General features: G+C 43.0%; 3 protein-coding genes across 3 annotated transcripts; all 3 read right to left on the bottom strand.

Annotated features, from left to right (window-relative positions):
* Positions 1 to 4,260: 4,260 nt before the first annotated feature.
* LOC139786390 (uncharacterized) lies at positions 4,261 to 5,269 on the bottom strand. Its single transcript, XM_071725549.1, has 2 exons — positions 4,948 to 5,269; positions 4,261 to 4,870 (listed from the first exon to the last, which is right to left on the bottom strand). The coding sequence occupies exons 1-2, from the start codon at positions 5,136 to 5,138 to the stop codon at positions 4,291 to 4,293; spliced, it is 771 nt and encodes a 256-aa protein (XP_071581650.1). The 5' UTR covers positions 5,139 to 5,269; the 3' UTR covers positions 4,261 to 4,290.
* Positions 5,270 to 16,197: 10,928 nt separating this feature from the next.
* Positions 16,198 to 18,567, bottom strand: LOC139786386 (uncharacterized). Its single transcript, XM_071725546.1, has one exon. The coding sequence runs from the start codon at positions 17,302 to 17,304 to the stop codon at positions 16,198 to 16,200; it is 1,107 nt and encodes a 368-aa protein (XP_071581647.1). The 5' UTR covers positions 17,305 to 18,567.
* Positions 17,884 to 19,431, bottom strand: LOC139786389 (sentrin-specific protease-like). Its single transcript, XM_071725547.1, has 3 exons — positions 19,276 to 19,431; positions 18,651 to 19,171; positions 17,884 to 17,959 (listed from the first exon to the last, which is right to left on the bottom strand). Exons 1-3 carry the CDS (start codon positions 19,429 to 19,431, stop codon positions 17,884 to 17,886), a joined length of 753 nt encoding a protein of 250 aa, XP_071581648.1.
* Positions 19,432 to 20,032: the final 601 nt, after the last annotated feature.

Genomic DNA, 20,032 nt, shown 5'->3' with positions numbered 1-20,032 from the left:
ATACAGCGATCTATACCTGAAACCGATGTCTTGCTGTTGGCCGACGTGTTTGAAAATTTCCGCGACAGCTGCGTCGCGAGTTACGGACTTGATCCCGCGTACTACTACACTTTACCAGGCTTTACGTGGGACGCCATGTTGAAACATACGTGTGTCAATTTCGAACTGCTGACCGACATTGACATGGTTATGTTTATCGAACGTGGTTTCGCGGCGGTCTGAGTCAATGTTCCGGCAGATACGCCAGGCCAACAACAAGTATATGCAGTCGTACGATCCATCGAAACCGTCGTCGTACCTAATGTACTTTGATGTCAACAACTTGTACGGGTGGGCGATGTGTCGGCCACTGCCCTACGCGGAGTTTCGATGGGTCGAAGACGTGTCAAAATTCGATTTTAGCGCGATTGCTTCGGATTCGCCTACGGGTTATATTCTCGAGTGGCCTGCACTTGGACCGGTTCATTTGGACACCGTTCATTGGACACGACGGTCATTTGGACACGATCAAATGGACACCGTTATATGGACACGGTTCATTTGGACACGGTTCACTTGGACACGAAATGCGCGGCCTGTGCAGTTGGACACGAGAATTCGCGACCTGTTCACTTGGACACGAAAATGCGCGGCCTGTTCACTGGACACGAAAATGCGCGACTGTTCACTTGGATACGAAATGCGCGCCTGTTCACTTGGACCGAAAGCGCGACCTGTTCACTTGGACACGAAATGCGCGGCCTGTTCACTTGGACACGAAAATGCGGCGACCTGTCACTTGGACACGAAAATACGCGCCTGTTCACTTGGACACGAAAATGCGCGGCCTGTTCACTTGTACACGAAAATGCGCGACCTGTTCACTTGGACACGAAATGCGCGGCCTGTTCACTTGGACACGAAATGCGCGACCTGTTCACTTGGACACGAAAATGCGCGACTTGTGCAGATGGACACGAAAATGATAGACAAATTAATCATAAATTATGTTAATATTATTGCATCCTATTCGTCAATATATCCTATGTTAAATACTTTTAAAGCGCGTCATCTAACCTATGTAGGTGTTTTCGTGTCCAAGTGAACAGTCGCGAATTCTCGTGTCCAACTGCACAGGCCGCGCCTTTTCGTGTCCAAGTGAACAGGTCGCGCATTTTCGTGTCCAAGTGAACAGGCCGCGCATTTTCGTGTTCAAGTGAACAGGTCGCGCATTTTCGTGTCCAAGTGAACAGGTCGCGGATTTTCGTGTCCAAGTAAACAGGTCGGCCATTTTCGTGTCCAAGTGAACAGGCCGCGCATTTTCGTGTCCAAGTGAACAGATCGCGCATTTTCGTGTCCAACTGCACAGGCCGCGCATTTTTGTGTCCAAGTGAACCGTGTCCAAATGAACGGTGTCCAAATGAACCGTGTCCATATAAACGGTGTCCATTTGATCGTGTCCAAATGACCGTGTCCAAATGAACGGTGTCCAAATGTACCGTGTACAAGTGCACCTCTCCCATATTCTCGAGGTCGACCTAGAGTATCCGCAGGATATACACGACGCGCACACTGACCTACCGTTCTGTCCGACGCGCGATAAACCGCCCGGCAAACGGCAGGACATACTTCTCGCCACGCTGCACGATAAGGAGCGTTACGTCATCCATTATCGCAATCTGCAGCAGTGCACGCGCCACGGCCTTCGCGTCAAAAAAATACATCGCGTATTACAATTCGCTCAATCTGCGTGGCTCCGCTCTTACATCGAACTCAATACAAAATTTAGAACACAGGCCAAAAATGAGTTCGAAAAAACTTTATATAAATTAATGAATAATGCAGTTTTCGGGAAAACAATGGAGAATGTACGCAATCACGTCGATGTAAAGTTACTAACGAAGTGGGACGGACGATACGGCGCGGAGGCAATGATCGCGCGACCGAATTTCCACAGCAGGAGCGTGTTTTCGGAAAATCTGGTAGCCGTCGAACTGCTTAAACTCGAGGTGAAATTCGACAAACCGATCTACGTCGGCATGTGCATCCTCGACATGTCAAAGGTGTGCCTATACGAATTTCACCACGAGTACACTCCCCTGTACCGCGACTCGTGTAGAATCATGTATATGTTACGGGCAAAGTCCGCATGGTGTGCAGTGTCGGCATTGCCCGGGCAATGTCAGCATTGCACAACGCGACTGGCAAAGTAGTTTTATTAGCGGACATTGCCCGGTTTGATGTGGGCAAAGTTAACACTGCCCATCCAGCGATGGCAATGTCAGCAACGATTATCACATTGCGGACTTTGCTCGGTTCCAAGTGGGCAATATCGACAATGCTAAATCTCCGTGGGCTAAGCTGCGCTAAATGTCCGTCTATTTAGCGCAGCTTAGTCCATGGAGATTTAGCATTGTCGACATTGCCCGCGGAGTCCGTAGTAGTCTAGGTTTCTCAATTTTTGGGACAGTTATTTATGTAATAAAATTATTAGGTGCAAATTTAACAGTATTTATTAGAATATAGGGTAATTGTATAGATGGGGGGATCACCTTGGATGACCTTGATATTTTAGTATGTTGTCAAGGTCACCCTCCTGAGTGACCTTTAGAAGGTTTCAGCCCGCGCTCGTTATTCGTTAAAAGTTATTAACAAAAAAAGTTTGGAAAATATAGCAGCTATTTTGAGTATTGAAAGGCATAAATGACTAATATATATGTCGAAATAGTTCACACATACACTTTTTTTTGTTTAGTTTTTGTTTAGTTTTGTTTAGTTTAGTGATGCGCTTTAAACAGTTAAATACTGTTAAAGCGCGTCATCTAACCTATGTAGATTAGTGACGCGCTTTAAACAGTTAAATACTTTTAAAGCGCGTCATCTAACCTATGTAGATTAGTGACGCGCTTTAAACAGTTAAATACTACCTACATAGGTTAGATGACGCGCTTTAACAGTATTTAAATGTTTAAAGCGCGTCACTAATCTACATAGGTTAGATGACGCGCTTTAACAGTATTTAACTGTTTAAAGCGCGTCACTAATCCACATAGGTTAGATGACGCGCTTTAACAGTATTTAACTGTTTAAAGCGCGTCACTAAACTAAACAAAACTAAACCAAAAAAGTAGCCCACGGAGATTTAGCATTGTCGACATTGCCCACTTGGAACCGAGCAAAGTCCGCAATGTGATAATCGTTGCTGACATTGCCATCGCTGGATGGGCAGTGTTAACTTTGCCCTCATCAAACCGGGCAATGTCCGCTAATAAACTACTTTGCCCAGTCGCGTTGTGCAATGCTGACGTTGCCCGGGAAATGCCAACACTGCACACCATGCGGACTTTGCCCGTAACATAAACAAGTATTAAAAGTATACGGCATGCACGAATTGTCAACGAGCTGTGAGATCAGATTCCCCTTCCACGTCTGCAGTATCACAATTAGTCAGCATGAATCCCGAGGTGGACTGATTCATCCTAATTCAAGATTTTTCGATCTTATCCGTCACGTAGAATCGTGCTTTGCTAAATATGCCTCTCATCGAGACGTTTTGATTGTGTGCTTGAAAAGTTTAGTAGGTATATTATGGGCGTTCTGGGCCACTTTGTGGAGGGGGGATGACGTCATCGGCGTGGAGGGGAGATGACGTCATTGGCGTGGAGGGGGATGACGGCGTGTTTGCATCATTAATTAAATATATTAATTTATAGGTTATAAATAATTAAATTAATTAAATTAGGTTATAATTTTTTATAACCTAACTCAATTAATTTAATTATTTATAACCTATAAATTAATATAATTTTTTATAACCTAATTTAATTAATATAATTATTTATAACCTAATTTAATTAATATAATTATTTATAACATAATTTAATTAATATAATAATTTAATTTAAAAAAAATTTGCATGACAAACTATAGAGTTGAACGCAGGAAGAGATGGCGTCGAAGACCTTTTTTTTCTGGGTCTACGTTCAACAACAAAAAATTAACAAAAAAAACATATTTTACGTGACTTAAACTATAGAGTCCCATAGTGGGGAAATGAGAGTGCAAGACAGGAACGGACAAGTTCATACGTGCCGTGATGCGATTATTCTATTTTAGATAAAAGTTTTTATCAATATTTTAATAATTTTATTAATTCTTTTTTATAATAAATCGTATATAATTAAAAAGGATATTACCGCAACATATATATAATTTAAACATAGAGGAGGCTAATGTTAGCTGAAAACGGAAGAGATAGATTGAAAAATAATTTTGCTACTATTTATGTTAATATTCAATTTTATTCGTTATTTACATTTTTGCTTCATATACAATGTTATCTAAGGCGAAAGCAACTAGTTCGCAATCTATAAGCGAACTTCCATCGGACACCTCACTAAGTACTTTTCTCGCTTGACATTTATCCGTGATACAATTTTGTCGCAAGACTGTTACAAAATGGTTATACTTATTACTAACATGTTGTATATTTTGACATAAATTGAAATATACATGTTCGACACATTGTTCGATTTCAAACAAAAATAATATAGTTGCTGGTATCATGTATAAGCATGTATCGCGCAACGTAAGTTTTACAATATTAGCGTCACGCATTTTAACAAGTTCTATAATTAGATCTCGAATAGACAGCGATGAACCAACAGTCGACTGCATGAGTTGTTCGATATCCATGCGTCTTTCGATGATCGTTGTCCACGTTGCATGAGGAAGCACGATCTGATTTCCCCGATTGTCACCAAGAATCAATTCCACAAAGGATGTAGATCCCACACTGATTCCGATATCCAAATATTTGTAAGCCGTGACTGTCAGGGCAAATCGTCTGCCCAAGATACGAGGCGTATAACGAGGTTCCGATTTATTGAAACTGTGGAAAAATGAAGTAGATAAATTAATAAAATTAGAAAAATAAATTTTTAAAAATTTATCCAAAGTAATACTTACGTTTTGCGCTCGTCCGATGAAACTTCACGAGGCTTAGGCGTATAACGAGGTTCCGATTTTTCACGAGGATACGGTACGTAATAATTCATACTTGTGCTGCTTCCCTCGAAGCTGCGAAGTCCCTTATCGGGAATATCGCGAGTGAACATCCACTTCTCAGAATTATTTACGTCTTCACTGCGACCAGCCATTGTTCTTATTTCTCCGTAAGAGGTATACTTATTTCACTGTTGAAGTTGTCGCTTCGAACGATGAGACTCGATTGATTTTGACGTCGTAACACTAGTTAAAACGTTAACTCCGTCTGCAACGTTTTAGAATATTGGACGGCGTGCGCAGATAAAAATTATAAGGGAAGGGATAATTCCCCTTCCTTCAACATTTTCAAGCACCAATGTCAGCGCTGCTTACATAGAAGTTATAAAAAAATTCATACAAATGACTAAGAAGTGGAAAATGAACCAAGTATACACGACAACACCCTACCTTCAAAATTATGATGTGGTGGGGGAAATTAGGAGAGGGAAACCACTAACAACTAATGGGAATGGGGAAAAGAAAATAAAGCATTGTAAAATTATATATATAATTTATTTTTTTTTAAAAGATCCCAATTCTTCTGGCGTCGCGACCACCAGTTAAATAATTTTAATACATTTTGTAATGCGCAATTCTTAACATGTTTTCCGCATCGCATAGTGTTAGTAACATCTAGATTATTTAAAGATTTGATATCTTCGTAATCCGCATCCAAAGTCTCGATGATCAGATTTTCTTTCGCATAATTTTCAAGCAGATCCACAAGCCATTCTTGTTTCTGGCATCCCTTGACGTACACGATAGTCGGCGTCTCGTCATCCTCTTCTGTACCAAGCACGGCTGACGTAATTAGGCGTTTTACCATACCGTATGGCACGTTCCCCTCATCCCATGGTAATCCATGGTGATTTGCAATCAACCAGGAAGCACATGACTTGTCAGATTTTGTGAGAAGACTCCACGGCATGGGGCACGTAAAGATGTAATGTTCCAGAACGGTCCCGTTTCTCAGCACCGCTGCCTCCTTTACGACAAATTTCATCCCGACGATGAATCCTTGCAGATCGACAAACGTTGGCACGATCATGATGCAACGAAGGAATGATCCGTACTGTACCGTATCGCGGTACATATGTCGCTCTTATATCGGAATATTTGTCAACATGGCGATTTACATGAGTTTGCGCACTACATTAGACAACGGACAGTATTCTATTACGCGATCGTGCAAGATGAGACAATAGGCGGTAGTATTTGCGGGTACATTTTCTTTACAGTCAAATTCTATTCGCACATCCACGGTGGCGCTCTTGACAGACTCGTTTTGTCGCGAGCAATCGATGACAACAAAAGGTCCTTCCATCAGGAATGTATACAAGCTGCAAAGCGTATCACTGGAATCGTATCCGTAATAAGTTTTACGAAAACGCGCGTACATATCAAAAAGAAGGCCGTATCGATTTTTAGTAAAATCTAGGTTCAAGTCATCGTACGGATAAAATTCGGAGTTTAGATAAAGCTTGACATTGGTCAAATTACAGTCATCAAATACGCTAACATTTTGAGACATGATATTCTTGCGGCCGGTCTGCAGCGCAAAAATAACGTATCGCGGCTTCTCTAGCTGAGTCGCAGTCTTGACAGCCCACGAATGCTTGGTTGTGCTCTGCAAGAGGGGATACTCGTACAGATCCCACGAACGAAAACTGACACTAAGATATTGCCCGCTCCCCAAGGTCCGTAACAAGGATAGTTTATTAACCTCGTTTAACGTAACGTGAGGCATTCGCCACTGTACTTTAAACAGTTCGATTTCCGGCTCCCTCGCCGGATTTCCTACAATGCAATTGTTGTCGCTACGCGCACGTATCAAAATTAATTCGTGACGAGCATTAACAACGACGCGTTTGTAATCTTCACAAAAGCCCAGCAATACCTTGAGCGGTACGCAAAAGTTGAAGTATCCTTCCGATATGCTCGATGAAACGTCCCATCCGGCATTCCGCATGAGTTGAGAATCATTATACGATAGAGATACGTAGTTCTTCATGGTACTTGTTATTCCAACGTTTCTGTTGCGATCAATCTCCACACCGTTGAGCTCGTATCGAATCTCATCGAACATGAACGCTGCACAATTATTTACAAGCGTTGCCTGAGACTCGTCCTCGTCATTCCTTCTCTTTATTACCAATCTTCCTTCGACGTAGAGAAAGCTTTCACACGGCAACGTGTATAAATCTTGCTGTTGTATGGGTATTCTTATCTCATCGTTATGTCCAAACGTCGTATTGGCGTACGGATTGTACGTGTGAGTCTCAATCTTGATGACGCTATCGTCAAAGATCGGTTCACCTCCAATGTTTAAGATATTAGCCATTTCGTACGACGAAACCCAATGATTTCAAAAATTCAACGTTCGACACAGTGAGTTTCTTCTTTGGCGATCGGATTGTCTCTCTAATTTTGTTACTCGTCTGTCGCACCTTCTCCACTTCATTCAGTATGAGCATCTCACGGTTTACCACAGTCGTCGTCTTCGCACATGCAGTCTAACGGTGATCTCTTCTCCGCGAAAATCAATCAATCGACCGTCCTGATCCACGACGCGAATCGTTAGATCAGTAATGCTCCGTACGATGATCGGAAGGTAAATGATCTGCGCCGGCGTTTCCGATATCTTATATCCTGGTGGCACATTCGGCGAAAACTCATGTATCGTGTGCACATACTTGTCGTTGCTGTATGCACCCGCGGTCACGTTACACTCTATGCGAATGATGTTTACACTGATGATATTTATCGGCACGTCCGATTCGTACCATTGTCGCGGCTCCAGCACGCGATTCGCTGAAAATCCCAGCAACGATCCAATGTTGTTCGGTTTGGTGAAATTTATCCGATAAGCACATTTGATCTCACTCTTCATCGTATTGTTGTTGGCTCGAATGATCAACGGATATTCTTCATCTTCGTCGACATGTTTCTTTTTCGCAATATTATTGGATTGGTCCAATTGTAAAATTGATTGTTTCAAATACGTGTCTATGTCACGCAATTCGTACGATCCTTCGGGAACGGTAATCTCCTTATCGTCAAAGTAGAGTTTATTGTTCGAAGAATTTACGTTCGGTATCGTGTAATAGGTTTCGAAATCTGTCAGACCGAGCTCGTAATCGCCATCGCTCAAATCCACGGTGGGAAAGTAGCTTACCGCGAGGATGCTACTCTTGCCGGTGAGCGTAAATGTCAGTGACATGTTTGAATGAATACTGAGTTCAAACAATGCAACGCCAGTCTTTAAATTGATCGTCAACCGTCTGTAGAAAGCGCAGACACAGTTGTCCACAATTGCTCTGATCGTATCGTTGATAAGGTGTGCGATTGTACTCGATTTGCGTCACGTTGTTCTTTAGATACAACACCAATTCTCTCGGCGGTCGAAGATTACCATAACTGTCGAAATATATGGCTCGATCACCCCTCTTCGCGTATGCCACCCAGTGAGTACCCGGTCCCTCAGCGTTATCCAAATTCACGATGCCACTCTCATTTCGACGCACTCCATCCATCGGTAAAGTAGTACGCATAAAAATACCTCTAAAATATGGAATGTGCATACGCTTTGCAAGTTGTTGCAGTTGTACGTTGGTAGTTACACCTTTCGGAATTTTTAACGTTTCCTTGACATTTTTTTTTTTTTTTTACTCGAGACTCCACGCCCGCGTTTGTATGGAGTGAGATAAAGTCCGTGACCTTCCATGGCGCGATTGTGACGTTTAAGTTCTTCCAGCTGACGCCGCGCGACTTTGTTATCGTTCACAGCCTTCGCGACTCCCGCCGCTCCACCGACCAACGAACCGAGAACTCCCAACAACGGTAGAATGGGCAAGATACCACCGCGTTTCGCCGCTGGAAGTATCCGTTTTTTCGAATCCGCTCTCTTCTTCATCTTCGTCTTCGCCTTCACCTTCGCCTTCATTTTCAAACCCATTCCGAGCTTCCGCTTAGCCTTCATGGCCGCCCAGACGGCTGTAGCTGCAGCTTTCTCGCAGAGAGTCGAGTCTTTCGCGACGGCACGTCCTAGCGCTCTCTCGGCGAGTATCTTGTCGGCCGCGTGTCTCTCGGTGAGATCGTTGCTGCGAGAATAAGCTATGTCGTGTTCGCGACACGCTGCGTCCAATGGATTAATACCTTGATCACCTCTTGCCAATCGTTTTTTTAAATGAGTGCCCGGACCACAAAACTGATAGCCGGGGATATGTAATTCGAATGGAAGTGCGTTTATCGCGCGATTTAATAAGCCTTTGCCTATTTTCGTTGGCATTCGCCGCAATCCTTTATCAATGGCGCGGGACCGTCGATGTGCGTTCGCTGCCACGGTTGATTGTAATGCTCGTAACAGCGACGATATGTCTGAACCTCTGAATCTGTCTTTATATGTTCCGGAAGCTTGTCCCACACGTAGTGGACGTGATCACCACACATTCGCAGCAGAACAGGTTTCGGCACAAATTGTAGCTGTTCGGCACTCAAATCGCGGATATCGGAAGGTCTCGACAGCAGGACGAACATCTTTGCTACTGAGCGATTCGCGGTTCCGCACACCTATAAATAGGCGTTCGGCCGGAAGCTCCAGTCGACAGTCTGAAAAATGAAATTCGTGCGACAACCGTTGACGATTCGCGTGACGAATTGCGACGACAGGTTACGGTCGATGGGGAGCAACGCGGAGAAGCGCAGGCACGGTGCGATGCTACCGACTACTATACGCGCGATCATTTGCGGCCCCTCGAATTGCGGTAAAACCAACGTTCTGATAAGCTTGCTGGAAAGTCCGCACGGTGTACGTTTCGAGAACGTATATGTGTACTCGAAATCGTTGCAGCAACCGAAATATCGATACTTGGAGAATGTATTAACGTCGATAGAAGAGATTGGCTACTTTACGTTTTCCAACAACAGTGACGTCATTCCACCGAGCGATGCGCGCCCAAACTCAATCTTCGTCTTCGATGACGTGGCGTGTGATAAGCAAGATGCTGTGAGAGAGTACTTCTCAATGGGTAGGCACTCGAGCGTCGACTGCTTCTATCTCTGTCAAACGTACGCGAGAATACCTAAACATCTGATACGTGACAACGCGAACCTACTGATCCTGTTCAAACAGGATGGTACCAATCTGAAACACGTGTACAACGATCACGTAAATACCGACATGTCATACGATGAATTTTGTGCGTTGTGCCACGATTGTTGGCAACGCAAATACGGGTTTGTAGTGATAGACAAGGACAGCGCGCTTTCGAACGGTCGATACAGAAAAGAATTTAACGTGTTCGCGATACCGCAAAAGCGGTCAGTCGATGTCGATACCTCGTCGAGTTAAAACGTGAGATTAACACTCTGCTTTTTTTTCCCGCGATGGCCACGATCGACAGGAGCGAGAATATTCGCGAGCGCGAGAAGATTGTGAAGGAGATTGCGAAAACGAGTGATTCGATTCGTAAGAAACTTCGCGCTTTGAAGACCGGTAAGATCGTGAAGGACATTGAGTTGGACGCACACTTTAAGCCTCTCATCGGACCGTTGCAAAAGATCGCAAACAACTCGATCTCGGTGAAGAAAGAGGAGCTGACGGAGAGCGACGCTGACGTGGGGATCGAAACGTTACCCTTTCAGCAGCGCAAGAAGGAGGAGAAGGAGGAGGAGGAGGAGGAGGAGGAGGAGGAGGAGGAGGAGGAGGAGGAGGATAAGGAGGATTGGGAAGATGCGACGTCGAAAAAGAGGAAGCGATCAGAATCCCGGTTGGATCTCTCATCGACACCGCATAAATCTGATCAATCCAAACGATCGAAAGTACTACCGATAACCTCCACACCGTCCACGACGGCGAGAACCGTGCAAGATACAATTCCCAAATTCCTCACAAGCGCGAATGTTTTTGAAACCACGGACGACTCGATCGCGACATCCGTACGAGAGCAGTTGGAAACGTCGAAGGGACGAGAAATGTTTCTACAATCGTTGCAAGATCACTTGGGTCCACTGGGTCGAGAGTACATTGGGGCTTTTCTGAGCGCCGATCGAAGTATAGACCCTGTATACGGCGTTTATTTCGGCAAGGACGGAATGATGTTCGGTAATAAACGTTTTGACGTGAACAAGGAGGATAGAATAATTATCAATGGCGTACGATATATCGGTACACCCGGTCTTTATGAGTTGATCTTCAAGAGAATGCCCGATGACGAGATCTACACGGAGGGAGATATGAAAAAGTATAAGAGCCTGCTGTTGGAAACGAGTGCTCATAAATTCAAGCATGATCCTCGCGAGCGAGTAAAGAGCAACAGGGGACACAAGTATACACAGGTAATCGCATCGTTGTTCCCTCCCGAATCCAGGAAGAAAAAATCTGGAAAGGGATTATGCATGCCTCACGCGATGACGGTAACAAACAATAAGGTTGACTACGTGCACTGGGACGACCCCAACGAGCTGGTGGATCGTCTCCGATTGCTCGACGCTTCGCGCCAAGCGGGTCACAACGGTCACGACAACGAGATCCTGTCGATCATCGAGGAACTTCGCGAAGCTGGGCTTATTATAAATTAAACCATACGTCGGCGAACCATTCAATCAGCATTGAAATGCCGATCAACAAGTTTGGCATATCGCTCGGACGAGGCGAGACGCAACCGAACTATCAATGCAATGGATTAGTCAGAAATTACGTGCGGGATAACGCTCTTTGTATGGTTGCCGCCAACTTTGATGCAAAGTCGCGCAAGATTCGACGCGTGGCACAACCGGAAGCTGATGATGATGCGGTTAACAAACTATATGTGGATCAGTGCTTTAAAATGTCGAGCAATCGACAGAAAGAGTTAGACGAGAAGCTGACTGCATTCGAGAAGGATCTGCAAGCGTTACGGATTGCGATACACGAGCTTCGACATTTGACGACCGCTGAGTCAGAAACGAGCAACAACAACAATGGCTAGCAACAAATGGAATGGCTATGAACGATTAACGGACGACGATGATGAACGACAGCGACGAACGGTTCAGGAACGGCTCAGGAATAGCTATCAAGCGGCTAACGAACGAGTCAGAAACAGCTATGAACAACTAGCGAATGGCTATGAACGGCTAGCGAATGGCTATAAACGACTAGTGGACAAAGAACGGCCGGCAGACAAAGAATGGCTATTGAAGGACAATGAACGGAAATAAACGGCTATTGAATTGTTAAAAAAAAGTTTGAGATATAAATCATAATATAATTTCTTTGTGCATATTATTACACACTGCTAAAAAAAACATGACATCCGATGGACATAAAAATATCGAGAAGCAACGACTCGTCGAAGAACTGCATGCTCCGGCGAGAAGAAATTTTCCACGAAGACACGTCATAGTTCGGGGATACGACGACCTGTGGCAGGCTGACATTGTCGAGATGCGTCCATACTCACGTTTCAACAAAGGTTACCATTATATACTCACCATCATCGATGTGCTGAGCAAGTATGCGTGGGCTGTACCGCTCAAGAGTAAAGGTGGAAGCGAGACAGCTGAAGTTATCGCCAAGATAATTCGAGAGAGCCGGAGATGTCCGAAAAACTTACAAACCGATATGGGGAAGGAATTTTACAACACCGACGTGCAACGTCTCGTGAGGAAACACAACATCAATCATTATTCCACATATTCGGTGTTGAAGGCGTCGGTCGTCGAGCGATTCAATCGCACGTTAAAGAATAACATGTGGAAGATGTTTACATTCAACGGAACTTACAAGTGGATCGACGAGCTACCGCGTCTCGTCGCGGAGTACAACGCGCGCAAGCATCGAACGATCGGCATGCGGCCCGTCGACGTTACTCCTGCAATCGCTGAAAGACTCTTAACCACGGTGTACAGCGCGATCAAGATCGCAGGTTTGACAAAGTTTAAAGAAGGCGATCGGGTACGCGTTAGCAAGCACAAGACAATTTTCGAGAAGGGTTACACGCCAAATTGGAGCACCGAGGTGTTTAAGATCGTTAAAGTGCAACACACTAATCCTGCAACCTATCTGCTGGAGGACTATCGCGGAAAATCTATCACTGGAGCGTTTTACGAGCATGAGTTACATCGCGCGGCTTACCCGGACACGTATCTCGTGGAGAAAGTACTGCGCAGGAGGGGAGACGAGGTCTACGTGAAATGGCTGGGATTCGATGGCTCGCACAACTCATGGATACACAAGGACAATGTTATTTAATTCATGCAGATTGTATTTTAAAACATATGAAAAAATAAACTATGTAAGAAATATTAAATACATACATGTACAATATTTTTATTAATATCCCTTCTAACAATATAATATACGTTATATTACCTTACCTTATATTACATTACGTTACGTTACTATACATACGTATATACATATATACATACCTACGTACATACCTACATACATACATACATACATACATCACATTACATTACGTTACGTTATACTATTACATTACGTTAAGTTATACTATTACATTTTATACATACAATACACTACGTTTTTGGAGGGGGTATTTGATAATGCCCCCACGGTAACGTATCGATCGAATCGGGTATAATGTATCGCTTATCGTCGTACGGACTCAGAGCGATCTTCGTCTCGCGGATGGTGTTCACATCATGCAATTTTGATCTTATAGAGAACTGCTGTCGCGTCATTTCAATTGCATCCTTCAGACACCGCGTGTAATCGTCGAACGTTATAGTACGCGCTACGACGTTACTCTTGACGCCTTTTGCTTTTTTAGTGTCTTTTTTACCATCCACTTTCAACGCATACATCTTCGCTCTGAGTCCAACGAATTCCGTCATTATCGCGCCATTGTTTTCGTCTTTCATTAAGCCCGGCACCTTCTTGTTTGCAAGTGGTATACCGTACGCGTTATCTACTGGATAATCGCTTGTGTCGAATCTGTCGATGTCGCGTTTCATCGTCTCGTACACGTCGCCGCACTCGATGTGGTATATAAGGCTGTCCGTATCGGTGTACATAACTTTACATTTGTCGTGATACAACGGTAACATGTACTCGTGATGAAATTCATACAAACATATCTTGGATATATCGAGGATGCACATACCCACGTAGATTGGTTTGTTGAACTTCACCTCGAGTTTTCGCAGTTCGACGGCTACCAGATCTTTCGAAAACACGCTCCTGCTATGGAAATTCGGTCGCGCGATCATTGCCTCCGCGCCGTATCGTCCGTCCCACTTCGTCAGTAATTTTACATCGACGTGATTGCGTACATTTTCCATCGTTTTCCCGAAAACTGCGTTATTCATTAATTTATATAAATTTTTCTCGAACTCATTTTTTGCTTGCGTTCTAAATTTTGTATTGAGTTCGATGTAAGCGCGGAGCCACGCAGATTGAGCGAATTGCAATATGCGATGTATCTTTGTGACGCGAAGGCCGTGGCGCGTGCACTGCTGTAGGTTGCGATAATGAATGACATAACGCTCCTTATTGTATAAAGTCGCGAGAAGTTTGTTCTCTCGCTTGCCGGGCGGTTTATCGCTCGTCGGACAGAACGGTAGATCAGCGTGCGCGTCGTGTTTATTCTGCGGATACTCTAGATCGACCTCGAGAATATAACCCGTGGACGAATCCAAAGCGATTGCGCTAAAGTTGAAATTCGAAACGTCTTTGACCCATCGAAAATCTGCGTAGGGCAATGGCTCACACATCGCCCAGCCGTACAAGTTGTTTACATCGAAATACATCAGGTACGACGATGGTTTCAACTGATCGTGAGATTGCATGTACTTGTTATTAGCTTGCGCGTATCTACCGGAACATTGACTGAGACCGCCGCGAATACCACGTTCGATAAACATTATCATATCAATGTCTGTGAGCAGTTCGAAATTAATACGTGTATGTTTTAACATAGCGTCCCACGTGAAACCCGGTAGAGTGTAATAATGCGCTGGATCGAGTCCGTAACTCGCGACGCAGCTATCGCGAAAATTTTCAAACACGTCGGCCAACAGCAAGACATCGGTTTTCAGGTATAGATCACTGTATTCACCCAGGGTTCGAACGGAGAATCGCTGCCATACATTCGCGGCGTGCGCGTAATCGCTCTCGGATACGGTGTCACCGGTCAAGGAACTGTAAAATGAATCGCGCGGTGGTAAACACGTATCCTCTAGCTTTTCGACACAGTCAATGTACTCATACGGAAAGACACCTTTTCGCGTCAATAATTCAAAATCGTTGTCGGATAACGTGGAAAATTTTGAACGTATAATTTTTAATTTATCATTATCTAGGAAGGATGACAATTTTGCGAGACTCGCGCTCAGAAATTTATACGAGTCGATAAATCTTAGCTTTATATTGTTTCGCGAATCAGCTCTTTCCGTGGTGTCTTTCACGTGTTTAGTAAATGAGATGTACTTTTCCTTTGTTATAGGCAGTACATCGATCTTGCCTTCGAACGCGGTAGCTATCTCCTTGATAATGAAATGCGCGTCATAGCCCGACAGATTGTGGAATATTACTGGGATGAAGTGAGAATCCTTATAATTCAAATTGCATGCCGAATGTGCGGGACCTCGGTACCTACCGGTTAAATGACAGTGATCGCGTACCCGCGTGTCGCCTGGTGCGAACGGTTTCTCGCACACGTGACATTGCGTCACACTGTTAAATTTTTTCCACTCGTCTTGCGTGAAATCCACCATGGGTATATTAGTGGACAAGATAGTCTTTACGTCGTGTGCTAAACGTCTTAGTTCCTCGGCAAACCACGCGACGCAGTCATTATCGCGACGAAATCGATACGCAGATAATGATTCGTCGTACGAGCAATGCACGTAATACCCGACACTAAATACCTTATGGTGTTGGTATATGCCGGACGTTTCAGGATCTGCTGCCGTCTTCTCCAGGATACATTCCAGGTCGGCGTATACGATAAACGGAACACGTTCTTTTCTGCTGTAGTTCTTGAATTGCAGCCACTTGTCGTTATCGCTCGGTAACTTGATCGCGCAGTCGTTCATCTCCCGACAGTCGATGGTGTGGGCTTCCAATTTCTCGCTCGTGTAGAAATAGTGCAAACATCTGTAAATAATAAAATTTTTTATATCTTTTACGTAAAAATTATTTTTATTATTTATTAAGATGTATACTCACCGATCGCAAAAGTATTTCCGACTATGATGCCTGCTCAATTGCGAGCTCACGAGGCGGGATAGATTTTTTATCCATGCGAAATGTCCCACGTTGTCGTCTCGCGGGTCCTGCATGTACAGCAGATTTACATGCTTTTCTCTTTTCAGGTCGGTAAGCCGTATCGGGAGAACGTTTGGCGTCTTCTCTCCCTCGACAGTATATACGTTGATCGACGCGTTGTTGTGATTTTCAAAATTTTTAATTTGACTCAAAGTCATTGGAAACTCAATATCTTTTAAATTTAATACTTTTGTGTAATGAGGGTACAAGGATTTCCGATATGTATGATCCTTGACGGGATACAGCGCGGCGACTACTGACCACGCGAAGCACGCATTGTCCGTTGATTGCACGCTGATCACCGCTTTCTTTGATTTAATTTCTTGCGGTAAATCGATGTAACACCCCGCGCGCAATGGATTGTATTTGTTCACATTCACCGTTAAATTGAGTATACGCGACAACGCCCATCCGCTATCACGTTCCTGGAATTCATCCAGCGTTGCTAAAGTGGGCTCGATAACGTGCAACTCATACCACTCGCGCAGATTGGACTCGCGAAGGAATTCACGGTTTCTCGTAGCAATACTTTTATTTGCGTGTTTATCACCCGCCACAAACTCGCCGTTGAACATTGTGTTTATTTTTACACTGTTATGTTCTTGTATGGCGTTCCGCACATGATTGAATACGATGCCTCCCGCGTCCTCGAGAAATTTTCGCGGTTCAATGTAATCGGTATTAATTACTGCACCAGTCAATATGCGGCTTTCGAAAGCCGTATCTATCTCACGCCATCTGAGTCCTGTCTCACCCGCACTGTATCCGGCACCCACATGCACGAAACGTTGACGTACCGAATCTTTTATACTTTCGATTCGCGCGATTTGAGCCACCAACGACTGTCGATTGCCGATTGATAATACATCGCCGTTTAATCGAGGTCGTTTATTTCGGCTTTCTTCTTCCAACACTTCAATAAATTGGTTGCATCGTTGCTCCCACGCGGCAAAATCTTCGATCGAATTCAGTCGATCTGATTGCTCCTGCAACTCTTGCTCCATGTTCTCAAAGATTCCAAAGATTCCAAAGACTGCTCGCTCGCTCGCTTGCTTGAGAATACTAAGATTTTAACACTATTTTCCGTTATTTTTATACTTTTCTTCTATCGCTTTTTCTCTTTTCTTAATCATTTCTTCTTCTTCTACTTTTACGTCACAGAGACGCGACATTCCTTAGACCCTTTGGGTCTCAATATAAGCAAATAAGCTATTTGCTTATTAGTAAAAAAATTTCATCTGAATGGTAACATAACCCGACCTTGTCCCAACACATGCCTCATCAAAGGATGAGACAATTGTAGGTCATAAATTATAGCTACCTGCCGTCGGTGCTCAATTTTATAACAGTTGTGTAACTCTTTCATGAATAATTTTCAGTCGGATGTACTTCCATGGAAAAAAAACAAGTAATTTGTTTGCCCCTGTTTTTACCATCATTTTAAGAAATATCCCCACCAATCAAAGTATATCTACACATCTGGTGAAGCAAATCTCAGAATCTCAGATACTTGCACTCGTGCGTTCGTGCATAAAAGAGTTTGACTGTTTCTATCTTTACTCCCTCCCTCCTCACCTGAGCAGCTATGGGGGCGGATGTCCCGACACGTAGCTCGTCAAAGGACTAGACAATTGTAGGTCATAAATTATGCCTGCCATTCTATAACATTTGCGTAAAAAAAAATCTTCGATACAAAATTTCTTGGAATGCAAACATACTCAGCTATGTATGTAATATAATATCTCCTATGACTATTACCTGCCATGACTACTATCCCATATCAAAAAGACTAAATTTAATCATTCTAGAGAACGGGAGATTAATTTTTGACCTAATATAATTTTTAAAATATTAAACAATTTTATCGATAGTTCTGACCTATTAAAAAATATTTATTTAAATATTCCAATCAGGGACCTAAGACAATCTCCCTTCTTTTATGTTGAATATCATCGTACTTTATATGGCGTAAACTTATGTTTGAATAGGATGATCATCTCAGCAAATAATTATACCAACTTAGTTGATTTCTTCGGCGGCAATGTGTCTACATTTAAGTGGAAACTTATTTGTTTACTCTCTTAACATTACTTATTGTTTTCTGATTGTATTTTTATCTATTTTATTTAATTTTATAAACTACATTCTCTCGTGTATATACTAAAGGGTTTTCCGAGTAAATACTAATGGAAGGGAATATTAATCACACATTTGTATTTTATATTTTAAATATTTATTCATTATATAATTTTACAAAAGTTTACCATTTATTATTTCCCTAAACATTTTGTCTCTAAAGTATGGCATGTCGTCCTGCGTGAATGTTATCTCCCTGTTTGCACAGACGTACTCGGCGAACATGCAAGAGAATACACCACAATCGCTACCATTCGTCTGTCGTGGAATGTTCTTGGCGGAATAAAATTTCCAATCACTCATATCATAAGGTTGTTTCTTTTTGTCAAGACTCTCATTTTGTAAATATAGTTTTAGCGCAGCCAGACATTTCGGATTATCACTGCCCATACTGTCGTAATAAATAATCGTTTTATCGCGGAAATCTACTATTGACATACACCAGTGAACATTGAGATGTATAGGGATAATAATAAGATCATGCGCAAATATGTCCACCTTCCTGGTCCATCGCTTCAGAGACGAGTGGCCGCCCGACAGAAGTTTCGAATAAAAATACGTGTTCATCGCATGTACTTTTGGATACTTGTTCGAAGATGTGCTTCTGGCGATCAGCAGATTCATATAAAAATTAATCACTTCGTCGTTCAGCCAATTTGAGTCAGCCAGCGTATAAAGATCCTTCTGCGTGAGCCTCAGACCGAATCCTTCCACCGCCTCCATACTGTGGAAACCCTTGACACAAAATTATGATGTTACAAATTTATGTTACAAATTTATGTCGCAAAATTATATCACATCACACTCTATTATTTTTTAATATTAATTTGTATATTTACCTTAATAACTTGATTGCATCGCTGCTCATTTAATTCTTCCCACGTATTTAATTCTTCCCACGCATTTAATTGTTCCCACACACTTAATTCTTCCATCGAATTCGGCTGATTGGATTGCACTATATTCTGAAGTTGCTCGCTTGCTTGCTTGAGCATACTATGATTCTAACGCTCTTCTTCATCGTTTTCTTCAATCACTTTTTCTCTTTTCTCTATTATTTCATCCTCTTCTACTTCTACGTCACAGAAACGTGATTTTCCTTAGACCCTTTGGGTACCAGTTGTAAGCTATTTGCTTATCTCGAACTCTTCAAAGAATGTGACAATTGTAGGTCATAAATTATAGCTACCTGCCATCGACGCTCAATTCTATAACATTTGTATGGCTCTTTCATGAATAATTTTCGGCCGGGTATACCTCTACGGGAAAAAACAAAGAATTTGTTCGTCCGTTTTTTTTTTTTTTTTTTTATTATCATTTTAAGAAATATCCCCACCAATCAAAGTATATCTACACATCAGATGAAGCAAATCTAAAAAATCTTGGATACTTGCTCTCGTGCATTCGTGCGTAAAGGTCTCGTGCTGCGTGTGTATTTGGTGCGAAACACTATCGTGTCTGATATTTTTGTGTCATCAAGTTCATTTTTATACTATAATACATTAAAATGGCCGATCATTTTGATGACATTGTGGCTGATGGAGAAGAAGAACACGCACTGCTGGGTGAAGAAGAAGAAGAAGAAGAAGAAGAAGA

This window comes from Temnothorax nylanderi, unplaced genomic scaffold (genome assembly GCF_030848795.1).
Source record: "Temnothorax nylanderi isolate EJ_2023f unplaced genomic scaffold, tnyl_v1.0 TNYL_tig1024_pilon, whole genome shotgun sequence".
NCBI classification, from domain to species: domain Eukaryota; kingdom Metazoa; phylum Arthropoda; class Insecta; order Hymenoptera; family Formicidae; genus Temnothorax; species Temnothorax nylanderi.
This window is presented reverse-complemented; position numbering and strand designations above follow the sequence as displayed.

Bases quoted from the DNA above. Each gene is read 5' to 3' on its own strand.
- LOC139786390 (XM_071725549.1), bottom strand. From the start codon at position 5,138: ATGGCTGGTCGCAGTGAAGACGTAAATAATTCTGAGAAGTGGATGTTC. The intron at 4,871-4,947 runs GTAAGTATTACT...ATTTTTCCACAG, and splicing joins TCATCGGACGAGCGCAAAAC to TTTCAATAAATCGGAACCTC.
- LOC139786386 (XM_071725546.1), bottom strand. From the start codon at position 17,304: ATGGAGCAAGAGTTGCAGGAGCAATCAGATCGACTGAATTCGATCGAA.
- LOC139786389 (XM_071725547.1), bottom strand. From the start codon at position 19,431: ATGCTCAAGCAAGCAAGCGAGCAACTTCAGAATATAGTGCAATCCAAT. The intron at 19,172-19,275 runs GTAAATATACAA...TTTTGTGTCAAG, and splicing joins GATGCAATCAAGTTATTAAG to GGTTTCCACAGTATGGAGGC. The intron at 17,960-18,650 runs GTACGTCTGTGC...CAAATGTTATAG, and splicing joins TTCTCTTGCATGTTCGCCGA to AATGGCAGGCATAATTTATG.